Source organism: Rhinolophus ferrumequinum, chromosome 7 (assembly GCF_004115265.2).
Source record: "Rhinolophus ferrumequinum isolate MPI-CBG mRhiFer1 chromosome 7, mRhiFer1_v1.p, whole genome shotgun sequence".
Taxonomy (NCBI): Eukaryota; Metazoa; Chordata; class Mammalia; order Chiroptera; family Rhinolophidae; genus Rhinolophus; species Rhinolophus ferrumequinum.
In genome coordinates, this window is record NC_046290.1 from 22,814,653 (window position 1) to 22,839,971 (window position 25,319).

Here is a 25,319-nt window from a genome sequence, read left to right on the forward strand (position 1 = left end):
TAGCCCTGTACTGTGAACCCAGGCTCCGGGGGCCAAAGCGACAGCGGACTGCAGGCCGGAGGTCTGAGGGGCACAGTGGGCCTACTTGGCAAGGGTTTATGTTTACCAGCCCCAAGGTGCTGCACAGAGGAGAGCTGAAAGTGAATCCCTGCCATGGCTGTCTTCAGCAGAGTGGAGGAGAACTCCTAGGATAATGTGTTCTCTGCCGGCCTTTCTCTTTTTTCCCAGGCTTCCCCTTTCCCACAAGAGATCACTAGACATGAGTGAGCGAGGCTGGCAGATGAGGGAATAGTTCTGTAAACGGAATGTTCCCAACTCAACCTTTGTTAACTGGACAAATAGCAGTTCAAGTGTGTGGCCAGAACAAGAGTCTTTAAAGTTAGAAAACAAGGGATAACAGGCCACAAGTTCTATCTAGCTGGGGTTTGGCATTCCTTTTGCCTTAGGGGCCTCACTGTATTTAGAAATTAGATTCTGTGTGTGTGAGTGTGTGTGTGTGTGTGTGTGTGTGTGAGTGCGTGTGTGTGTGTGAGTGCGTGTGTGTGCGTGCGTGTGTGTGTGAGTGTGTGTGTGTGTGTGTGTGAGTGTGTGTGTGACTGTGTGTGTGTGTGTGTGTGTGTGTATGGCCAATTAGTATTACCAGCTTCATCTTTGGATTGCATATCCCCAGATGGAAGTAATTGTATCCCTAAGCCCTTGTATTTATAGAATGCCTTTCTCAGCTCAAAACAGCATTCTGTGGCATAACCTAGTTTGTTCCTGGACTGTCTCCATGTGTTTTGTAAAGGGGCAGCTTCTGTAGTTATTGTTGTCATTTTACAGTTGGAGGATGGAGAAGCTTAGTGGGTTGAAAATGTCAAATGGCATTAGCGGCAGAATTGGGAAGGGGATCCTTAGCTTCTACTCCTGTCTCTATCAGTGATTTCCAAACGGAAGTCCTCAGACTTATACTGCGATGGTTGCTTAAGAAGCACTTGTGGAGTTAATTAAAAATATGGATTCCTGGACCCCCTTCCTCTAGAGATTCCAACGCAGCAGGTCTGGGGTGGGGCCCAGGAATCTATATTCTTTACAAGCATTCCAGACCATTCTGATGCACCGCCAGTTTGGGGAACTAATACTATAGACCATATGACAACCACACTGCCCACCCAACCCCTCTCACGAATGTCTTTGACTGAAACATGCTTTTTAATGGTTTTCTTCTTGCTACCCACCCTCAAACGTCCCCAGGCCTCCCAGCTCAGGCTAAGAAACATGCTGAATCGGCCAAGAACACGCTGCTGACCTGGAAGCGAAAGACAACCTCAGACAAGGAGAAAAAGGAAATCCTGGATGCTCTGGTCATGCTCTATTATACTCTAGGGATGGCCTGGCTCCTGAAGAACCAATATCCTTCCCTTTCCTGCGGGGTCTGGTGATGAGAGCCAGGGGCCACACATCAGAACCAGATGGGTCATCTCACATAGGACGGCAGGAGATGTAGCTCTGTTCCAACATCCAGGACCTCCATACATGTCTTATCTCCATCTAGAAAGGTATGACTGTTCCTCCTGTGTCTATTCCTATGAGCTGTGGGAGGGAGCTCACGGGGGACACATCCCCCAGCCAGTGGAAAGTTTTCAGAGTCTGTCTTGCTCTTCAGTGAGTACCCAGGAAAACGAGTATTAGTAATGAGACGTGGGTGAGAGTGGTGGTGGGAGGGTGGGTGGTCATTGTAAAGCACTGTTTGTCAAACTCGTCTGCACATTGTAATCCCCTGAAGAATTAGTGCTGTTTGGGTCCCACCCCAGAGGTTGTGATTTAATAGGTCTGACGTGTGTCTGTTCATTGAGATTTTTAAAATCACCCCCCAGGGCATTACAACATTTTAGTGTTTCTGACATGCTGTTGAGAACACTGCCTGTGAAGCTGGAGTCCAAGCAAAACAGACAACAGAAGTAATTCTCCATATCCCCAGAGGGGAACTGTCCTATACGCCCGTCCTCAAAAAACGTGTGATTTTGACAGCCTTTGGGTACCATCTCCACTTGACGACTCTTAAGGGCTTTTCATGTTCCTGAATAAACATGAGCCCTCTTTGAGCCCCCAGTTTCTCCTCTCCACACACCCCCTGTCTACTTTTTTGGTCTGATGCTCAACTTGCAAATCGGATCTGTGGACTTCCTCTGTTATGCCCTTTGCCGGGGGCTTTTGAAAATGTGGGAACCAAATATCTGTTTGGGAATAAGGGGATTTTCTTTCCTATTTGCCTTTGGCCAAAACCCTGCTTTGCTTGGACTTTCTAAACTACCCAGAAAGTCCCTTTCAGCAGAATTAGTTCCTCTGTTTTACCACTCATAGGAACCAACTTGGGAAACGTGCGTAACTGCTGTCAGGCAGAAGACACCTCTAAAGAAAATCTAGTGTAATGTACAATTTCCGTTCACGCTTCCAAGGGCTCGCCACCCACATCAGTCTTGCATTCAGGCAACCACCACAGGAAACCCTAGGCCCTGTTCCTTTTCTAAAGAATTCTCCCTTCTTGACAACATATACATGTGGGAAATCAAGAGCATAGTGAAGTGCTCATTTTCAAATACTGCTTTGTTTTCCCAAAGAGCCCTTTTGTTTGCTGACTGTTTCTCTCTGAAAATAAGGCCTAGCCGGACCATCAGCTCTCATGCGTCTTTTGGAGCAAAAATTAATATAAGACCCGGTCTTATATAAGACCCATTATCATATTATATTACATAATATTATGTTATATTATACCCAGTCTTATATTAAATATAATATTATTTAATGTAATATTTAATGAAATATATTAAAATAGGACCAGGTCTTATATTAATTTTTGCTCCAAGAGACACATTAGAGCTGATGGTCTGGCTAGGTCTTATTTTCAGGGAAACATGGTATCAACTGCTGTCCCTGGGCAGTGGGGGAGGTTCTGTGCGTGGTATTTTCCTTGATTGTTTCACTGGCAGAGAAGCTTATTTCAACCTGCAGAAGGCAGAGAGAAACATGAAGGAGCTGAAAGAATTATATAAGGGAGGCGTTTGTCCACATGGATTGCAAGTCTCAGAGAAAGACCTAACAGTTGCTTTGGGCAGGTAAGATCTGGGCTTAGAGTAGCTTAAGCTTTTATGAATGATGCCTGGAATTTCATGATTCTTCTGTACTCTATTAAAGGGAGGAAAAATGTTCAGAGCAAAAGTAAATAAATGAGTAAATAAATAAATAAGAGTCAAATGATGATAAAAAAAGACTTGCATTTACCACACACATACACCATGCTGTATGTGCACTGTCTCATTAAATCTTTACAGCCACTACTGAAATACTTGGTACAATTATTCTCTCATTAGAGGGCAAGGACACTGAACTTGAGGTTAAACCAGCTGTTTGAGGTGACAAGCTTTAAGTTTTGGATCCATGATTCGAATTCATGGACTCTTTAGTCCTTCTTACACTGCCTCTCACACTTATTCTAAAATTACACATTTTCTCCTGAATTGCAACCTCCTTTTGTCGTTAAGTATAATACCTTAAAAAAATGAAAAGGGAACACTTAATGAAGACAATTTATTGGAGGCCCATGAAAGCTATGCATAGCATGTGCATTTTTAAGAAGAGCTCTGCTCCATGTAGAAACAAAAGTTCATGGAATTTGTTCAAGATAGAACAAGACTTAACTGTTTTGCAGTTGAGTTAGGGATCCTCTGAGACTCAGAATATTTAGATATGAGAGTGGGCCCATCAGATTATCAGAGAAAAAAAATATAATGAAAGGTTTACTGTTCCCTAGATTTTTCAAATATCTTCACATCCTTGAAAGCAGTCTGTTTCCAAAACTGTAAGTACTTGGCATGTAGGGTAGGTGACTGAATGGTACATAAATGAAATACATGAGTCGTGCATGCCTCCTCTAAACAACCATGAATCTAGAAGTCAAATGGGAAATAACGGGGAGATGGTTGAATGTCCAGAGTTAAATCAAAGTATCTGTAAATCAGAGTCTAGTGAATGTCTCCTGCTGTCACATGGGGCAGTGGCTACGGTGTTTGTGCCTTATGTGAAAGGTAGCCTTGTTCCTTTTTCAGAATAAATTCTAGTGTATATTTCATTCACTCCACAGTATTTATTGAGTACCTATTTTGTGCATGCACTATTCTAAGTGTTGGAAAGCTTACTAAGTAAAACTACACCCTAGACATTGTTCTAAGTGCTTTGCATAATTTCATTCAATCCTCACCACAAGCCTATGAGGTAGGTATTTTTATGATTTTCATTTAACAGATAAGAAAATTAAAGCACAGAAAGATTAACTCAAGGTGACAGAATTAATAGGTAGAAGAGCCATCACTGGGTTATCTGAATCCATAGCTCACCTTCTATACCACATTGACTTATATTCAATATTGCCCAAATATCTGGTAAGGGCAAATTCCTTGTCCCATTTTGAAGGTGGGGAAAACTTGGCTAATAGCTCCCTTTAAGCTCTTAATGAGAGGTATTATCATTCTGTAACATCTGCTCTTACGGGCAAGGGAACTAGTAGTCTGATTGATCAAAACAATTTTTGGTGAAGATTTATTAGATAACATGCCAATACTCTTTTGATTGTTAATCCTAATCTTCAGAGGAAGGATAAACCTTCCACTTAAAATAAATTGTCACCATGCCTTATATAAAATAATTTTATACACACATATTTTTAATTCAATTTGGGTATACAAAGATGGGGGCAAGAGGAGAGGGAAAAGTAATATTGATTGTGTACTATATGTTAGGTGATTTTTACATATAATTTTTAGTCACAACAACCTTGTAATTTAGGTATTCTTAACCCTGTTTTATTCGGAAGGAAAGAAAAGCTCCTGGAGTTTGATCATAAAGCTAATTATGAGAACCAGCTTTGAACTACCCATGTTTTCATTGTGCCTGCTGTCTCTAGAAAAACAAACCATAATGAGATACTATTTTATTCTCCTTAAAAAAAAATTATAGTCCACATTTTGTTTTGGAAAATTTGAAAATCAGATATGAAGGAGAAAATAAAAGTCAATTGTAATACCACCCATACATAACTGCTATGAACATTTTATATATATTTATATTTATGTTTATGTTTATATACATATATGAATATATATGAATGAACATATATATGAACATTGTGTGTATGTATATAAAATGTTCATAGCAGTTATGTTTATGTATGTCAAGATCATATTTTAAGTAGTTTTAAATGTAGCACATTTTGAATTTCTCTAGTCTAAAAAGAAAACGATTGTTAATGTCTGAAGTATTTTACTGTATCATGTCATAATTTATTTAACCTCCCCTTTATGCGAGGGATATTGACATTGTTTTCTCCATCTTCTCTCATTTTTAAGGAGGAATAAACTAAATCAAATAAAACAAAGTAAACACTTTCCTAGGCCTGAAAGAGAGGGAGCCAGAGGTAATAAAATCTTATCTTGATTTTAGAAAGTTTATGTTTATGGGTAAATTATCCCATCTTGTAAATTACTGGAAGCCATTTTTTTCATTTGCTTTTTTTTTTTTTTTAATAAAATTAGACTGCAGCACGACATATTAATGGGTTTGATGAATGGTAGTCGTTGGAATCCAGTGGGTAAAATGCAGGTTAATTGGAGTTTGCTTACAGCAAGGCTGGATTCTGAGCCAATCGCTGAGATGATTGACGTATGGAGGCCAAATTGTTTAGTTCTTAGAATCAATTCCTTTTGTGTCTGAAAATAAGTGGCGTCTCTGTGACTTTCCATCTTCATCCCTTTCCTTGTAGAGCCTCCTTGGCCATCCATAGGTTGAACCTAGCTCTGGCATACTTTGAAAAGGCAGTTGGCAACATTATTGCTACCAAGGGTGATAGGACGTCAGATCTGGTCACTCTGTACGAGGAAATGGCTCAGATGGAGCAGCTGAGGAGGAACCACAACCAGGCCATCCAGTACTTGCAGCAGGTTGGTAGGTTGGCTGGAGCCCCAGTCAGGTGGCTGTGTTTGGCCACAGGCCCAGTTCCCAGGGCCAGGGAAGCTTGAGCTTCTCAGAAGAACAAGGGATGGGACAGATTTCCATTTTAACCTCAACTTCCCTCCAGATCCACACCAGAGCCCGTTCTCAACCTTAAATGACCTGGGTGGAGAAGACTGACTCAGGGTGGGTGTATCTGCTGCGTGACCTGATCTGAGCCAGCAGTTCCCCTCCTAGGCTTGCCCTCATCTCTGTTAGTGCTAGGGAAAGGTAGCCCAGTGAGTCTACTCCAGGGATCAAAGCCGTAGGGACAACTGAATTTAAATCTTTAGCAAATCTGAAGGGCTTTTTAAATGGAAAATCATGGTATTTCGTTACTGTCATGTGCCCTCTAAGCTAGTCTAGCTAGTTTTATTTCCAAATCTAAGGTTAAACTAATAAAAAAGTGTTTTGCTCAGATGTATCTAATTTGACACCTGACCAAGGGAAAACAAAACACAAGAAGGAATGTTCTGTCTGTCATAATAAAAACAGTTTAGGGTACTTTTATGCATCATGTACTGAAATCGTCCCTTGAAATTGCTAGTTAAATTCACCTTCTCTCCCCTCAAGTGAGAACCCTACTTGTGGTTTCAGCTATTTCCTATAGCCAAAAACGGATCAAAATAATAGGATTTCCTGTATCGTAGAAAAGGTGCAATGCAATTCAACAGTATATATGAAAACAGTCTGATAGTGAAGAAAAGACACTGCAGACAAATCAAAAGTTATTAACATCACACAGTGGAGAAATGTTAGTGAAAGCTGTTCTGAAGGCAGGGAGTCCACTGCTTACAGAGAAAGCCCATCCAATTTTGTGTCCCAGACTTTTTTAAAGCAGTGGCTAAGTCAGAATGGATAAAACAATAAATAATTAGTGTTTCTCCATAACAACAAAAAATAATAGTTCACATGTATGGAATGCTTTTAATATGTGTACTTGAGGGTGTACTCATTTAATCCATGTCAATAACCCTGTGAAATAGGCACCATTATTATTTTATCTCATTTTAAGGATGTGGAAACTGAAGCACAGAGAGTTATAGCTAATACAGTTGAAGTTGGGTAGTGAACAAGTGGTGATCATGGATTTAAATTCAGAAAATTTGACTCCAGAGCCTGTACTCTTTAACAACTCTGCATTGTGTCTTAGCTCCAAAATGTCTGATAATCTCTGGAGCTCCTTAAAACACCTCCTGGTGTTTGGTCTGTGAAATATGACGCACAGCTGGTTCTTCTTGTCTTGCTGTTGGATGGTGCAGACTAGAAGTTTTCTTTTTCTTTACCCTTCCAAAGTGACTCCACCATTTTAGCATAACTAATAACAATAATAATAATAATAATAATAATAATAATATCTTCACTTCCCTAGTGCTTATTATATTCCAAGTGGTTTACTAAATACTTTACATATATTAATTCATTTAATCTTTACAACAACTGCTTGTAACAAATACTATTTTTGTCATCCTTGTCTTATATTTGAAGAAGTTAGTGACTTGCCTTGTGTCACCGTAAGTGGCCAAGCTGATATGGGAACCCAGGCAGTATGGTTCTAGGGTCCATGCGTTATTCTATCAAACTTCCTTTGATACTGAACCTTTGAGAGGCTGAGCTAAAGTTATGATTATTTTTGCTATGAAACCTTATAAAAAAATAATAATAGCTAACATTTATTGAGAACTTACCGTGTAATGAGTACTATGCCCCGTGGTTTGCATGCACCATTTCATTTAATCTTTCCCAAACCGTAATCAGTGGAAACTATATATTCCTTCTACATATAAAGATGAAATTACTTGTTCAAGACTCACACTTGTCTCTCATGTAACTTCATAATTAGATATATATCAACTCTCAATCAGCTAGCAATTCTGTGAGAACTACTAGAAAATCTACAGCGAATCACCATCATTTGGGTACTTACTTTGTCACGATTTTCTCTGTTCCAGGCCCATTCTATCTGTGTTTCTTTGTTCACTGAAGTCAGCCCCCAAACTGCAGAGGCGAGTGCGTTATTAGCCAAGGCTTATACCATGTCTGGAGAGGCCCGACACACGGGTAGGTAAAAGAGCTGGTCTTGTAGTTATCATAATTTCCCAGTCATGGGAGGGAAGCACATTGGCTAATGGTCTGTCTGTCAATATGGACAGATTATAATTAATTATTCATGCCTGTGATGGAAAGATAAGACCATTTTGTATAGAATCATTTACACATTAGTTTAGGCACAATATATATCTTCCCAAATTAGATGGAATATCACAACTAATAAGATCATGATTTCTATTTCCTTTATTCTGTTAGAATCTCAGCAAAATTTACCTGCATAAAGAGCAAAGATGATATACGCTATGAATGCGACCTCTGATAAGGAAATCCAGTGACAAAAGAGAAAATCATTGGCTTCTCCACTCTTCCTCCTCCACTCTCAACCTCCCCTTGACTCTTTTTCTCTAGCTTACAAGAGAGAATGTTTGTAGCCGCTAGAATTGTCTTGGTGTATATTCAGAAGTGAGGTACTGGTGGTTCTAGAGGAAAGCCAAGTGACGAATTCATTCTTCAACAGTAGTCCTTTGTCAGGCAAGGCATTCTTTTGAAAGTGTGTAGCTTTGGGAGAGACACAAAGGAACTGGTGAGAGAGGATGTGTCCCACGCTCAGCTGGCTTGATCAGATTAATGGACACCAATGAATTCCATGGCCCATCAGGAGGAATTTGGGATTTGTGAAGAATGTAATTTAAACATTTTTAAAATGTTGATTTTCCCTGCTTATAATAGTAATCCAGGGTGGCCGATTAGCTCTGTTGGTTAGAGCATGGCGCTAATAACACCAAGGTTGCCAGTTCAATCCTTGTATGGGCAACTGTGAGCAGCGCCCTCCTTAAAAAAATAAATAAAGTTAAAAAAAAAATCCACTTTGGTGTACATTATTTTCCAGTCATATATGAGAGACAGAGAGAGTGAGAAAGAATTATAGGGAAAGTTTTGCATCCCACATTTTTCCTTTGGTATTTCCCCATGTCATTAAATAAACATTCTTTTTTCAGTTTTCAGAAGTTATTATAATGTTTTGATTGTTGTTTTCCTTAGCATAAATGTTCACTGAAGACTTCCTGATTCTGTTTTCTAGCTAACCATCATGCTCCTTTTTAAAATTTCCTTGTGTATTTTTGCAGTATGTGTAGTACATCTATATATATATTTGAGTTTTTAAAAATAGTCTTCATGGTTGTAACAATTTTAAACTATTTGTGAATATGTAAACGTTTTTTAAGTTGGAAAAAGTTTATGCTTATGGAATTGGGAGATTCTAAGGCAACATTATTCTTTTCTTGCATACTAATTTTTAACTTTAAAGAATATCTGGATCTTCATTTCACGTCATTCACTAAATTCCAGATGGATTAACATTTTGAACATTAAAACTGAAAAATACGGTACTTGAATTTTTAAAATTAAAAATTGGTGGAAAGAAGAACTCTCTGAGCACACAAAGGTATACCACAAAAAATGATAGATTTAATTATAAAAAGATCTAAAACTTTTGCCTGTCACAAGATACCATAAATAAATTAAAAACAAACAACCAAGATGACAGATAACCTGAATAGGCCCTTAATTATTTTAAAAAAAAAGAAAGAAAAAAGAATTTGTTGTTAACCTTTTGAGAAAGAAATCTCCAAGCCTATATGATTTCACTGAGTAATTCTACCTAATATTTAAGAAAGAATAACACCCATCCTACGTAATCTTTTCCAGAAAATTGAAGAAGAGGGAACACTTTCCAGTTCATTTTATGAGGCCAGCATTACTCTGATACCAAAACCAGGCAAAGACATTACAAGAAAAAAATAAAACAAATAAAAAACTACTACAGACCAATACCTTTCATGCACATTGATGTAAAAAATCCTTAACAAAATATATAGCAATAAAAAAGTACTACGAGGTATGATAAAAAAATACAGTGAACGTTTAAATAAAAAAGTTATTACAGTAAAAGACACATTGCCATTCATCCCCCTCGCTTCAAACACACTTATCCCATTGTTCTTGCCACTTTCTGAAGCAGTTCTGGAAGTCCTCTTTCGTGAGTGTCTTTAGTTGCGCTGTCATGGCTGCCTTGATGTTCTGAATGGATTCAAAATGTTTACCTTTCACGGTCATTTTGACCTTGGGGAAGAGCCAAAAGTCGCACGGTGCCAGATCCGGTAAATAAGGTGGATGACGACACACCGTAATGTTTTAATTTGACAGAAATTGCTGTACCAGAAGCCATGGGTAACACGGAGCCTTTCTGTTGTGATCACAAAATACGGTGAATGCTGCTGCCGAGTGCCATCCAACGGAAAGGCAGGGATCTTCAATATGGGAAGCAGCACATCGAACCTTAGTAACAGAGTGTGACAAGTTTCAACTTGTTCGGTGTAGTCAGTCGGGTGTGAGCTATGGTTGAGAGAAGGTGTGTTTTAAACTGTGTTGTAAATCATCTTCCATCATAAAAACACTCCGTTGTCACACAGTGCTTCTGGTACGGCAATTTCTGTAAAAAAAAAACACAAATATTACAATGTGTCCTCATCCACCTTATTCACCAGATCTAACACCGTGCAACTTCTGGCTCTTCCCCAAAGTCAAAATGATTCAGGGCATCAAGACAGCCATAACAGGGCAACTAAAGACATTCACACCTCCAGAACTGCATCAGGAAAGTGGCAAGAATGATGGGATAAATGTGTTTGAAGCGAGGGAGAGTATTTTGAGGGGGATTGATGGCAATGTGTCTTTTACTGTAATAATTTTTTTTATTTAAATAGTCACCGAATTGTTTGATCACACCTTGTACCCTATGATCAAGTGAGGGCTTTTTTTCTTTTTATCTTGAGAACGTCACTCTAGTTCAGTATTCAAACCTGAATCAATGTACTCTACCATATTAATAATCCAAAGGGGAAAAGCACATATTCTTATCAATTGATGCGGAAGCAGGAAAGCATGTGACAAGATTCAACCTCCATTTGGGATGAAAGGGGAACTTCTGATAAAAGGCATGTACAGAAAAACCTACCGCTAACAGAGTGCTTATTGGTGAAAGACTGAAAGCTTTCCTCGTAGGATCAGGAACAAGACAAGGATGTTCCCTCTCACCACTCTCCTTCAATATAATCCCGGAAGTCCTAGGCATGGACTTGAAGCATGAAAATGTTTAATTAATTGAGCCAGGGCTGAAATTAGGCACTAGTAAAGGCGAGCAGCTTGCCTTAAATAATTGTTTCCCTTTGTTTTGCAGATGTTGCTGAGATATATTTTCTAAAAAGTATCAGAGCATATGAAACTGCATTGGGCCCAGAGGATTATGAAACACTGATGGCCATTGAAGATTTGTACAAGTGGCTTATCCATAATGGGAAAAAACAGGTGAATACGATCAACTTATAAACGCAACTGCTAGTTTGTTTGTTGATTGGAACAGCCTTTTTTATCTCACAATTCAGACACTGGAGCTCAGGGAAGTCCCAGGTAAAGTCAGGAATGAAAATACGGGTGGTGTAAATTGGTATTAAAAAAAAAAAGTATTTTTCTTGTATATTGGTACATGCGATCCTTCGAATCCAGGACTCTCATAATCTATGGCCCTGTAAATTTAATATTTTAAGTCAAAATTGGCTTCAAGCATTGGATCTAACTGCTAGTTTCTTTCTCTTGATATATTATTTTCTTCTCGGTTTCTGGTCTTAAGCTCTTTATTAGCCAAAATTTTGTTTCCACATTAAAAAATAAAGGTGTAGAAAATGCTTTTGACTGCTGACCTTTTTAGTTAGAAGTCCTATGAATCTAGTCTATTCCTTAGAATCTTTTGACCTGAATTTTATATATTAAGTACACAGCATGAATGCAGTGAAGACCTTTGTCTGTCATGAGAGCTCACCAAGCCAACTTTATGCTGTCCCAGGCAAGTGAGAAACTTGTATGGATCTGGCATTGTCTTGTTGGTCATGCAACCAGCAGTTTAACAATATGGCTATAGGCACACGGTAAGTAAGAATTTCTCCAAGAATGAAGAACAAAGCTTCTTTTATTCCATATTTGAAGATTTTTATAAATGGTGGCATTTTCTTTAGTTCTATTTTAACTACCACTTTTAAAGGCAAAAATCTTACCGTGGTTTCCAACATTTCTTTTTACAGCGGCCGTGATATTTTCTGTTGGTTCAGAAGATGAACATGAGATCTCAATGCCACAGATTGATCTAATTTTTTTTTTTTTTACAGTTCCGCTTGATCTAATATTTTAATTTTATTTTCAAAGATGTGCAAGTACTTTGTTAGAACATCATTGCTTATCCTCGTCGTGTTCTGGTACAACGAACATCATGACTTTGTGGTGAAACACTGGTACCAATGCCTGATGGCCTCTGCTTCTAACCAAGTGTACCGTGCTCCTGGTCAGAGATGTGATTGGACCTGAGTGCCAGGTGGCTCTGAATCTCAGCCATAGACAGGACTATGGGCGGGTCACTTTTACTACTAGAAAACAAGCTCCAGGAGGGCAAGCGTTTTTCTGTTTTGTTTCCACAGTGCCTGAAACAATAACTGATACATAGAAAGTGCTCAATAACTTTTGAATTAATTTGCTGAATTTTGTAACACATTTCCTGTGGGTAAATCCATTTTTAAAAGGAGCTTTTTCTCCTACCCTCAAGCCTGATATGAGCCTCTAGGCGTGTTCTAGAGGACCTGAACAGAAACTCAGAAGGGAATTGTATTCCCAGGGAATGTAATTTTTTTTTAATATAGAGGTTTAATCTGCCACTGATTAAAAAAAAATGAACATGATCCATTGGCCAGGACCGCCGTCTTCCAGTAATTCCTCAAAAGGACGAACACAAAAGGAAAGAGGAGAGGTACCTGCTATATGTTCTCTAGGCCTTTTAGAAAACATGGACACATACGAAGGTCTGACGATTAACTTCGTGAACTCATCCTAGAAAAAGTGCTACAAAGCTCATTGCTGAATATCACGACAATCACCTTCGAAGTACACCCCTTGGGAAGCTATGCACCGACGCCAGCACCTAGTCTACCCTTCAAAGCAATTTTAGAACTCTTTTTCTGGAATGGCCATCAGAGCTGTAGTCATATTACCTTTGATGTCCTGAATGTCATCAAAATGTCTTCCTTTCAATATTTCCTTTACCTTTGGGCAAAGAAAGAAGTCATTGGAGGCCAGATCAGGGGAGTAAGGAGGGTGTTCCAATACAGTTACTTGTTTACTGGCTAAAAACTCCCTCACAGACAGTGCTGTGTGAGCTGGTCCATTGTCGTGATGCGAGAGCCATGAATTGTTGGTGAAAAGTTCAGGTCGTCTAACTTTTTCACGGAGCCTTTTCAGCACTTCCAAATAGTAAACTTGGTTAACTGTTTGTCCAATTGATACAAATTCATAATGAATAAGCCCTCTGATATCAAAAAACATCAAAGCAACATCATTGCAACAAGTTTGCAAACTTAGTTGTCAGACCTCATGTAGGGGAATCTATAGGAAAGGTGGTAATTATATACAGTAAAGGAATGGGCATTGTTCAAAAAGCAATGCCCTACAAATGTGACTGTGGCAAAACTGAAAGGGTCTATCTACAATGTTACCCAGCATGCTGTTGGCATTACAAACAAAAAGGGCAAGATTTTTGCCAAGAGAATTCATGTATATGTTGAGCATATTAAGCACTCTAAGAGCCAAGATCAGTTCCTAAAATGCATGAAAGAAAGTGATCAGAAAAAGAAGGACGCCAAAGAAAATGATACCTGGGTTCAACTGAAGTGCCAGCCTGCTCCACTCATAGAAGTACACTCTGTGAGAACCAATGGAAAGCAGCCTGAACTGGTGGAACCCTTTCCCTAGGAATAGATAGATTAGATAAGAAAAAAAAAGACTCAAATAAAATCAGAAGTGAAAGAGGAAACATTAACAATAGATACCACAGAAATTAAAAGGATTATAAGAGACTATTGTGAATGATGACCCTCCAACAAATTTGAATAATCTAGAAGAAATGATGAATTCTTAGAAACATACAACCTACCAAGACTGAACCATGAAGAAATAGAAAGTCTGAACAGACATAACTAGTAAGGAGATCGAATCAGTAATCAAAAACCTCCCAGCAAGGGAAAGCCCAGGAACAAATGGCTTCAAATGGCTGGTGAATTCTACCAAACATTTAAAGAAGAATTAACTCCAGTCCTCCTCAAACTTTTCCAAAGAATTGAAGTGGTAGGAGCACTTCCAAACATTTTATGAAGCCAATGTTACCTTGACACCAAAGCTAGAAAAAGACTATAAGAAAACTGCAGAATATCCCTGATGAATATAGGTGCAAAATTCTCAACAAAATACTAGCAAACTGAATTTAATTTAACAGCACATCACGAAGATCACACACCATGACGACCATGTGGGATTTTGGTTTTCAACATATGAAAACAATCAATGTGATCCATTAACAGAATGAAGGATAGAAATCATGTGATCATTGCAAAGATGCAGCAAAAGCATTTGACAAAAACCAACACCTTTTCATGATAAAAACATTCAACAAACTAGGAATAATAAAGGCCATATATTAAAAGCCCACTGCCACTATCATACTGAATGGTGAAAAACTGAAAGCTTTCCTCTAAGATCAAGAATAAGACAAGAGAGAACTGACTCTGGGTGGTGAACACACAATGTAATTTATAGATGATGTGATACAGAATTGTACACCTGAAATCTATGTAATTTTACTAACAATCGTCACCCCAATAAATTAAAAAAAAAAAAAAAAAGAATAAGACAAGAATGCCCACTCTCATCACTTTTATTTAACATTGTGCTGGAAGTACTAGCCAGAGCAATTAGGCAAGAAATAGAAATAAACAGCATCCAAATTGGAAAGGAAGAAGTAAAATTATGTCTGTTTGCAGATTACATGATCTTATATATATATATATAGAAAACCCTAAAAATCTTATATGTAGAAAACCCTTAAAAATTGTTTGAACTAATAAATGAATTCAGACAAATTGCAGGATAAAAATCAACATACGAAAATCAGTTGAATTTCTATACACTAACAATGAACAATCTGAAAAGGAAATTAAGAAAACACTCCCATTTACAATAACATCAAAAAGAATAAAATACTTAGGAATAAACTTAGCCAAGGAGGGAAAAGACTTGTACACTGAAGAAAAATAAACAGATTACATGCATGTTTTCCTACTCTAAAAAGTGCAAAGATAATGTAGAGCCTCGAGATCCCTGAATTAATGTCCATGTTTCGTGGAAAACAGCAATTAACATCCTTTTTATGTATTGTTAGTTCTCACATGCCACATATGAAGGATGTGATTACATGTTCAACTCAGTTCCAGACATTTATAAATATCAACATAGATAATACAGGCAGAGGGTGGTGAGCAATTCTTGAGGATTTGAGCAATAACTACGCCACTTCACTCCTAAATAAAGCACATTGGGAAGTTAAATGAGTACAAGAAGTGTTCTATGAATAATTTCCAATGTATACTTAATTTTTTTCTAAATAATTTGCTGTATAGTAAGTAGTTAAGAGTGAGAGCTGGGCTGATATACAACTGGGCTGGACTTTAAAAAATTGTCAGTGTCACGAAAGACTTAACGGGCAGGAGAATTATTAAAGAAGACTAAGAATCATGAAAACTAAATGCAATATGTGATTCTTAATATTTGAAACAGATATAATTTTACTTCTTCCTGTCCAATTTGGCCTAATTGCTCTGGCTAGTACTTCCAGCACTATGTTGAATAAAAGTGGCAAGAGTGGGCATTCTTGTCAAAACAGATTTTTAAAAATTATGAAGAACATTATTGGCACAATTGGGAAATTTGAATATGGAGCATATATTAGTTAATAGTATTATATCAATATAAAATTTATTGAGAGTGATAATATTTTTGTAGTTACGTAGGAGAAGTTCTAAGAAGATACATGCTTAAATATTTAGGGATAAAGTATCATAACTGCTTAACTTATTTTTAACAAAAATATGTATGTATCTATTTTATTTTTTGTTTGTTTTATTATTAGTTTCAGGTGTACAAAACAACATAATGATTAGACATTTACACCCCTCACAAAGTGATAACCCCGCCGAGTCCACTACCCCTCTGACATGGTATACAGCTGTTACAGGACCATTGCCTATATTCCCTGTGCTGTATTTTACATCCCGTTGTATGTATTTATATATGTATATATTAAATATTATGTATAATATGGCTCATATTATATGTATATATATAATTTTTAATGAGAGGATGCAATAAAGCAAATGTGGCAAAATGATAGCCATTGGTGTATCTAGTGAAAATATTGCAGATATTCATTCTACTGTTCTTTCAGTTTTTCTGAAGATTTAAAAATTTTCAAAATAAAAGGTAGTTTAAGGAAAAAAGAGCGAGGGCTATGGAATTTAGACTTGTTTTGTTTAAATCCTGACAGTGCCAACTATAGGCTGTGTGATCTTGGGCTAGATCCTGAGCTTTTGTTAGTCTCCATTTCTTCATCTATAACAATATTAGAATAATAGGGTAGCCACAAAAATTGAATTATATATATATATATATATGAATATATATATATGTATATATGAATATATATATATGAATTATATATAACTCATATATATATATGAATTAGCTATTACTATTAATTATGAGCTTGAAATTTTAATTCTTCATAGAAACAAATTATTTAGGTCACAACTGCCTTCCTTTGGTGGGTTATGTTAGTGTGGGGTAGGGTGCCTCCTACTTAGAGTTCACGGAATAGAACCTGCATGTTCCTTCAGAATTGCCAGCTTAATAAAAAAAATTGTTTATTTTATTTCCTAGGAGGCTTACAGACTCATAAAGTCTTCATTGAAGTCTCAGGACATCAGCTATGGTAACTGTAGTGAAAAAGTGGCTGAAGCTTATTATAACATGGGCAGGATATGTTTTGCCAAAGGAGACCTCAGAAAGGCAATTCGGCTGTTAAGGAAGGTGAATACTGTCTGGTTTTGTTATATTTTCTCACAGGCTTATAAGCACAATATGAGGAGTGGGGTGTGTGTGTGTGTGTGTGTGTGTGTGTGTGTATACACGTGCGCATGTGTGTGTGTGTACACGCACCTTGCCTCCTTTCCCTTCCCTTCCATCTCTCTTCCCTTCCTTCTCTCTCACTCTTTTATTTTTTTTTTTAAAGTATTCTCTCTTGAAAAATCTTCACTTTTTTAGCTGTGCTGAGGGAGAGAACATGATACAGAAACTTTTCTTGTGTCTACCCCTGGACCAGTCTCAAAAGAGCAACACCGCCACCTTGGAATGTAGGTATGGCAGTGGCAGAATCTCGTTGAAAGCATCCAAGGTGGGGTGGAATCAGAAACACCTTGTATAACCATCCTTACTTAAGCACTGACTCCTCCTCCAAGGAGCTCAGACAACCCTGAAAGTTCATTCCTTAGTCATGGGATATGGCAAGAGGTGTGACCAAACAGTTCAACCAGTCAGTAAGTATACTGAGCGGCCAAGGCTAAAGACTTGGTAAGATCAGTAGCGATGTCTGTAAATATAACCCACATCAGAGGAGAAGTTAGGAAAGAATCAGTATTCAGGTGAACAGAGGGTAGAGTCAAAAGTGATTGACACATATGCATTGGCAAACATCAGATCTGCAGAGATTTTATCTGTTTTTCAGGTTAACTAAATGTAATCAGAAAATAAGTATGACAATAGTGAATAACAGGAGAAAGGGGCCTTCATTTTGAAGATTTAGAGTTAAATGCAACCTTATGAATATAAGTTATAGGATCACAATGGCTTCCTCAAGGGAAGCATGGACATATGGATGGCATCAATGTAATGGGATCAGAAACTTACCGGGAAATAAAACTTTAAAATGAAAGGGTGACACTATGAGGCCAAAAGATGGGATGACGCTAAAATGCTGAGTGAAATAAGAAGGGAAACAACAAATCTAATAAAATTAAATTCCACCTTGAAAACAGGAGAGTCTTAACGTGTTGTAGAGAGGTTGAGCAAATCTAGAATTACAACAGTCAGTTGTAAAACAGACAAACAAACAACACCAAATCCTGAGCCCCATCCCAGACCATCAAATCAGAAGTTCTAAGAGTTGGGTCTAGAACCTATATTTTTAATACTTCTAGAGGTATTTTAAAAAACCACTTTAAAAAACCTGTGATTTATATGACAAACGTGGAAAGTTCTAGAATGCAGAGGAAAAGGAGAGGGGGTGTAATGAGAAAGTATTTGATGTGGAGAACAAAGTAGAGATTTAGCCAAAGAATTGTACGTTATTTATGAAGATGACCTGTAATACTTGGAATAGACACAGTAATCAAAGACATCATTGAAGGTATCTTTTCTGAAATGAAAAAAGACGCCAGCATATACATTGTAAGGGATTACCTTATTCTACACAAAATCAGTGAAAGGAGAGCCCCGTCTGGATTTTACCTCGCCATGAGGGTTTGATGGTCTGGCTACATTCTCCATTGGGAACAGGGATTCAACTTGGAGACTTAGGATACTGTAAGGGTAGGCAGGGGTTGCACCTTTGTTACCAGCTGTTATCCTTAGGGCTTTAGACATGGCCCTACCCCAGTGTCCCCGTCCAGAAAGGGAAGAAATGGAAAGGCCTTCTGACAGCAGGGCTGTTGTTTCGAGGTCTGAACGTTATCCTCATGCTGGGTCTTCACTAGCAATGGGATGCTGGTGAAGTTTCTGAACGAGACCATGCTAATGGATGCCATTCTGGGGATTAAAAACTGCTCCTGGAGCTGAAAAGAAGGTAAGAGACCTCAGCAAAAGTTGTTGCTATGAAACCATGACCACAAACAAGATACTGAATATGTCAGTCACCCCCCTCCCCCCAAAAGTGGCACTGGTAGGTGCAGTGGAGTGGAATGATATACGTACAGTGTGAGGGATGCACAGCCTTCAACGCAAACTTCTTTTCTTCCTTGTTAGGGAACCAGGAGGACATGTTGTGCGGGCGCTTGAACTTGGGACATCTCAGTCCCACTGGTGGGCTCCTGGTTTATAATGAAGGTGCTGGCTCTCTCTTTAACCTATTAACATTTCTCAACTTGTCTACAGTGTCTGATGATTCAGATCCTTTTATACGGAAGTGAGCATGGTAAAAGCAGAGACACAAAAAACGTCCTTACTCTGTTGCAAAGGTGAGTTCTGACCCTGGCCGTCCGCTAGGTCACCTGTGTGGATATGTGGGTCGCATGGCCTCTCCCAGGTTCATTCAGTTACGGTGATTCACTTCCGTTATTCTTGTGAGTGAGGCAAAATGCCAACCTGTACTCTGGATTTGGCCAAATCCTATACTGGAAGTAACTAGTCAATTTCTAGTAGTCTCTCAGAACCCCATATTACAGGGGTCTGCTATAATAATATTCAGTATTTATAATATCTCTTTCAATGCTGAGCATTATAAACAAATCCTACGATTCAGTGTCTCAGCTGACAGCCTGTGATAGATACAATAGGAACGCATTAAACTTATTTTTCTTGCTGAATATATAAAATCTAAGTCCTTAAACATAAGGCAATTTTTTTTTGGGGGGGGGTTATAGATAGTTGTCTCCAGAGCTAGTAATAAAAGAGCCTCTTCAGATTCTGTTTTGAAATGTTTAGAATTTAAGACAGAGAGAGTGTTTTCTGCATGCTTGCCCTCTTCTATATCCTTGGCATATCATTGCTATTTGTTCATCTCAAAATGATGTTGACTTTTTGAACTATTCTCTATTAAAAAAGAAGAGAATTAAAATTTGAGTGTGTACTAATCCCTAAAACTGAGATAGGTCCTATTCATAAAGTATTTGATCCTCACAAATACCCAGTGTGGTAGCTCTCATTTGACAGAAGGGACCCTGATGTTCTGTGAAGGAACTTGGAGGTTTGAGCCCAAGCAAATGTGACTCTGAAGGCACTGCTTCCCCCCCAGGGGCTCTAACAAAGAGGGGCATCATTATGGGCTGAGAATTAGGACTTTGGCTACAGTTCACTGGAGATGGCTCACGATTGGGACCTTTCTCAACGGGCTGGACAGGTCAGGGACAAGATGAGCATAGAGATACATGCAGCCCGTCCTGTCCCCACCCACCTCAGTCACAGGCACCCCTAAAGTAGGCCCGACAGGAGTCTGTCTCCTGTTTTATCATTTTCTAGAATAGGAGTTTCTCTGGCCTGTCACAGTAATACTCATTGTAGGAGAGCATGTGGGGAACTTTGCCCCCTGCCTACTAGTGTATACGAAAGTATATTTTCTTAATTAATAGCCATAAAAATATTAATAATAACTATAATATAAAACTCCTTCCAGTTCTCTGGCATTGTATGAATATGTTTACATATACTATTTCTGATCCATAAATAACTGTATGTGGTGGGTACTTTTTTATCTCCCATGTTCAGATGATGAAACTGAGACTCAGAAAGTTTGAGTATCTTGTTTAAAATCACCTAGCTGGTAAGTGTAGTAAGATTGGAACCCAGATCTATCCTACTTAAAAAACACACTTTCTTTCAGTAGATAATAAGGATTCTAACTTTGATGAATGAGAGAATGCTCCTGGGGATATAGCATATAAGTCTCCAGAGCTCCATTTTACATATGGGGAAACTAAGGTCTGGTATGTTCAAGGTGATTTACCCAAGAAGAGGCAGAGCTGAGGTTTGAACCTAGGTTTCTCTAACTCCAGAACATGCTGTGGGCAGTGAAGCTTACACTCCGCAGGCTTACACTGTCTGGATTTACAATTAGGTTCAAACACTTGTCCGACCACGGTGAAGTTATTTAACCTCTGGCAGCCTCTGTTATATTCATTAGTAAAATAACAGTGCCTTCCTCAAAAAGTGGAAGATTTCTGAGAATCAGTGACATCACATATAATACAGCACTTAGACCAGAGCCTGACAAGTCTTAAATGCTGAATAAATGTCAGCCTAATAATGAACATTATTATCTTTGTGAGATGCTGGAGATAATAGAGAATGCTTAAGTAAGAAGCTTCTGTGTATCAATTCAACCATTATTATTTTATATTAAGAATAATGGTAAAGAGTATACATTACTGGAGGCAGCTGTGGCGTCTTTTTTTTTTTAAAGTTTATTGGGTGACAATTGGTGGTAAAGTTACATAGATTTCAGGTGTACAATTCTGTATTACATCATCTATAAATCCCATTGTGTGTTCACCACCCAGAGTCAGTTCTCCTTCCATCACCATATATTTGATCCCCTTTACCCTCATCTCCCACCTGCTTCACCACTTCTCCTCTGGTAACCACTAAACTATTGTCTGTGTCTATGAGTTTTTGTTTCTCATTTGTCTTATTCTTTTGTTGTTTTTGTTTCATATACCACATATCAGTGAAATCATATGGGTCTCTGCTTTTTCTGTCCGACTTATTTCGCTTAGCATTATCATCTCAGGATCCATCCATGTTGTCACAAATGGTACTATTTCATCTTTTCTAACTGCCGAATAGTATTCCATTGTGTGTATATACCACAGCTTCTTTATCCATTCATCTATTGAAGGACATTTTGGTTGTTTCCATGTCTTGGCCACCGTAAATAAAGCTGCAGTGAACATTGGAGCACACTTGTCTTTATGGATAAATGTTTTCAGATTTTTTGGGTAGATACCCAGGAGAGGGATTGCTGGGTCACATGGTAATTCTATTCGTAATTTTTTGAGGAACCTCCACACTGCCTTCCATAGCGGCTGCACCAGTCTGCATTCCCACCAACAGTGTATGAGGGTTCCCTTTTCTAGCTGTGGCATCTTAACCTGCCTCTGTGACTTACTATGAATGTGGCCTTAGGTATATCACTTAACCTCCTTAAGCTTTGGTTTCTCCATCACTAAAATGCAGATAATAGTATGCCTCATAGAGTTGTGTGGTTTAAATAAAGTAATGCTTATAACTTGCATAGGGCAGTGCCTGGGAGAGTATGTGCTCAGTAACTGTTAGCAAAGCACCCCCCTCTCCCTCGTCTGCAGTCCACTGCCTTTTGCTTCCAGGGCCACAGGTCAGAATATCTGAAATCAGGGATAAGTGTTAGGCAGTATCACCATATATTGTATATTTGAGAATTAGATTGAGAATTTGAATAGATCCGAAGTACATTTTGTGCTTTGCAGGTAATAATAATGAAACTAAAAGAACAAAACACGTAATTCTAGGGAGAAATGTATGATGTTTCCTCAAAACTGGAACAAAAGTTCTACTGCCGTTGTATTTAAAAAGAGAAATTTCAGGATAGCTAGAATGTCTGTTCCCTCAGTAGCCGGAGGTTGCTTTTTCTTTCAGCCTTTTACTGTTCCTTGTTCCTTGTCCATGATTTAAAAGAATCATAGGAGGAGGAGAAATTAGGAGGCATTGGTATAACCCAGTTGAGACCCCAGGTGGTAATGATTTTGCTTCTGGTGCTTGGAGACTAATTCTTTAAATGATAATGAGACCAAGACCTACCACGAAAGTCCATATAAGGGGAAGAGAAGTCTTTTGAAGAACTCTGCTGTAGCAGAAGTTGAGTCAATAAAGGCTTTTCTTTCCCTGAAACAAGCCCGTATCTCATTCCTCAAGAACTGCTGAGCAAAGCCATGGGAGTGGCTGCCAAAGCCCAGATGCGATTAAAAAACCCAGTACAAGAATTGTTCTCTTTGCTTCAGCATCTCACTGGAATAATCCATCCCAGATGTCCTGGAGCTCTGCTAGTTTTCCCATGTGCTCTTGTGCATTTTACCCCCCCCCACCCCCCGTCCTCCAGGAGCCCAGTGACAACACTCACTGGACTTTCATTGCCAGGAGCCCCAATTCTTGGCTTTTGAAGCCTCTGCAAAGAAGTGAAAGCAGAACAGGCCTCTTGAAATAGGAGTTAATTCCAAGGATAAATGATAGCTGCAAGGGCCTCAAATGAGATTTAAGTGTATAGAAAAGACACAAAATCTCAGATTTGGAAGTAAACTTTGAGGTTGTTTACTCTAACTATTACCTAAATCACAAATGTTGTAATCATTTACATATCAAGCTCCTTCTAAGCACTAGAGTTCCTAATGTGTTTAAGATACAGTCCTTTCAGGAAAACAGACACACATGACCGGCTTACCAGTTAGTCTGTAGTAAAGCTTTAATAGAAACATAAACGAAGTGGACAAGTAGTCAATTGTGAAGCTGGAAATGTGGGTGGAAACTGTCTGTAAGGCTGGGGGGCGGGTTGCAGGGTTTTTAAAGAAAAGTAAACTATCAGCAGGTAGAGAAGAAGCCAGAGGAGGGCATTTCAAGTAGCATGAACAAAAGCATAGTGGCATGGAGATACGTGGTATTTCTGAGGAAAAGCAAGAAGCCTGAAGTGGTTGTAGTTCAGGTACATGAGTAGGAACATGCTAGAGAGGAGTTCGGAAAGGAATTGGGGCCAGATTATGGAATGTTTTATGTGCCATGCTAAGGATTTCAGAATTTATTCAGGAGACAGAGGGCAACTGTCAGAGTTGTACAGGATGTGATATGATCAGTTACTGGCTTTAGAACATCAACTTTGACAGCAACAGGAAGGATAGATGGGACTTAGGAAGATGTTAGAAGGAGGGAGAAGAGTTAGGAGGCAGATACAACAAAGCAGAAATGTGGAGAGCCCTAATTATCTAAAGGCACAGGAGAAGGGATGTGGAGAGGATGGATGGAGAAATAGTTTGGAGTCTGTAGTGACAAGACCTTGGAACCAATTAGATGAGGTGTAATGGAGACAGAAGTCAAAGGTGGTTTTGGAGTTTCTAGCTTGGGCCACTGGTGAATGGCAGTGTTATTAAGTGAAATAGTATTGGCAAGAGGTGGTCATCTTGGAGGATGTCTGAGAGGGGTCCGAGGAAGGTAATGATTTTCATTTTGGATGTGTTAAGTTTGAGGTACCACATTACATCCACTTGGTAATGTCTAATAGACCAGGAGTTCAAGAATATAGATTCTGAGGTTAAGGAAATGGGTAAGAAACCCGTAAAATATGTGTATGAAATGACAAGCCTTAGGAAAGAACAGTGGATTTTGGAGAGAATATAAGTGGTGATTTGGAATCAAAACAGACAGGACTCAAATTTGAACTTTTCCCACTTACAGTGAAACTTACTATGTCTTCCTTTCTTCACCTAAAAAAAAATGTGCATAAGGCCACTATTTTAAGTGCTTTATTTAATGTGTTGCACACAGTAAGCTTGTGTGAAATGTAATTATTGTCATTATTGTTATTGTATTATCTAGGGGTCATGCAGAAGGAGGAACTGGGAAAATGACTCAGAAAGAGTCTTCAGGGAATTGGGAAAGTCAGCAAAGAACAGAAAAAAAAACCCAACTCATTGGAGAAGAAAGTTTCGGAGAAGGAGTGGTCAATATTATTGTCATAAAAGACATGAAGGGCCAGGTCAAAGAAAAGGAAATGCAAATGATCAATAAACGCAAAACAGGATATCCAATCTCAATCAGAATTTAAAAATTGAAAGCATGAAATACACTTTTAACCTATCATATTTGTGGTAATGAAAAACACAGGTAATAGAAACCCAGTTCTAGCAAAGGTATGGGAGGTTAGCCCGCTCAGGACCCTGTTGGTGGGGCTGCTTGTTGATACTACCTTTTTGGTAGACATTTTGGCCAAAGTGAGTAGAATGTTTAAATGTGTATTCTTTGATTCTGAAATTGCTATATATTTCCAAAAAATAAATATACACTTTTTAAGAAAGGAAAAAACTATTAAAATTGTAATACTCAATATATACCAATAATAAAAGATGAATACAAGTCACGTTTGACTTCTGCAATTACAAGAGGTGCTCAAAGTGGTTACCATCAGCATCCAGACACTTCTGATTACGGCGAACTACTGCTTGAGCAATGGTGACCAAAGTGTCCAAAGTGTCCACTTGTACACATTTTGTTGGCACCCCTGGTGTGTGTGTGTGTGTGTGTGTGTGTGTGTGTGTGTGTGAATTTATATATATACCTTCCCTATAGATTTTTGTATCATAGCAAAGCAGTAGGAAAAAACTCAAATGTTCGCTAGTAGAAGCACTGGCATGTGTTTATGTTCCATATAATAAGATCCATGTTCATGACTGTATAATGTGGTGATTCAAAAGCATGAAGTAGAGTTTTGAAGAGTCAAAGAAAATATTGCAGATATACTGTTACAAACA

General features: G+C 38.4%; 1 protein-coding gene across 1 annotated transcript in view; it reads left to right on the forward strand.

The window, feature by feature from the left end:
• Positions 1-24,669, forward strand: part of TTC23L (tetratricopeptide repeat domain 23 like) — a 40,345-nt gene extending 15,676 nt beyond the window's left edge. Inside the window, 8 exon segments of the mRNA XM_033110902.1 lie at positions 1,234-1,390; positions 2,964-3,095; positions 5,795-5,972; positions 7,974-8,082; positions 11,315-11,442; positions 16,942-17,091; positions 19,210-19,292; positions 24,388-24,669. Of these exon segments, the coding sequence (XP_032966793.1) occupies positions 1,234-1,390; positions 2,964-3,095; positions 5,795-5,972; positions 7,974-8,082; positions 11,315-11,442; positions 16,942-17,091; positions 19,210-19,292; positions 24,388-24,616 (1,166 nt within the window). The 3' untranslated portion in view covers positions 24,617-24,669.
• The last annotated feature ends 650 nt before the right edge of the window (positions 24,670-25,319 follow it).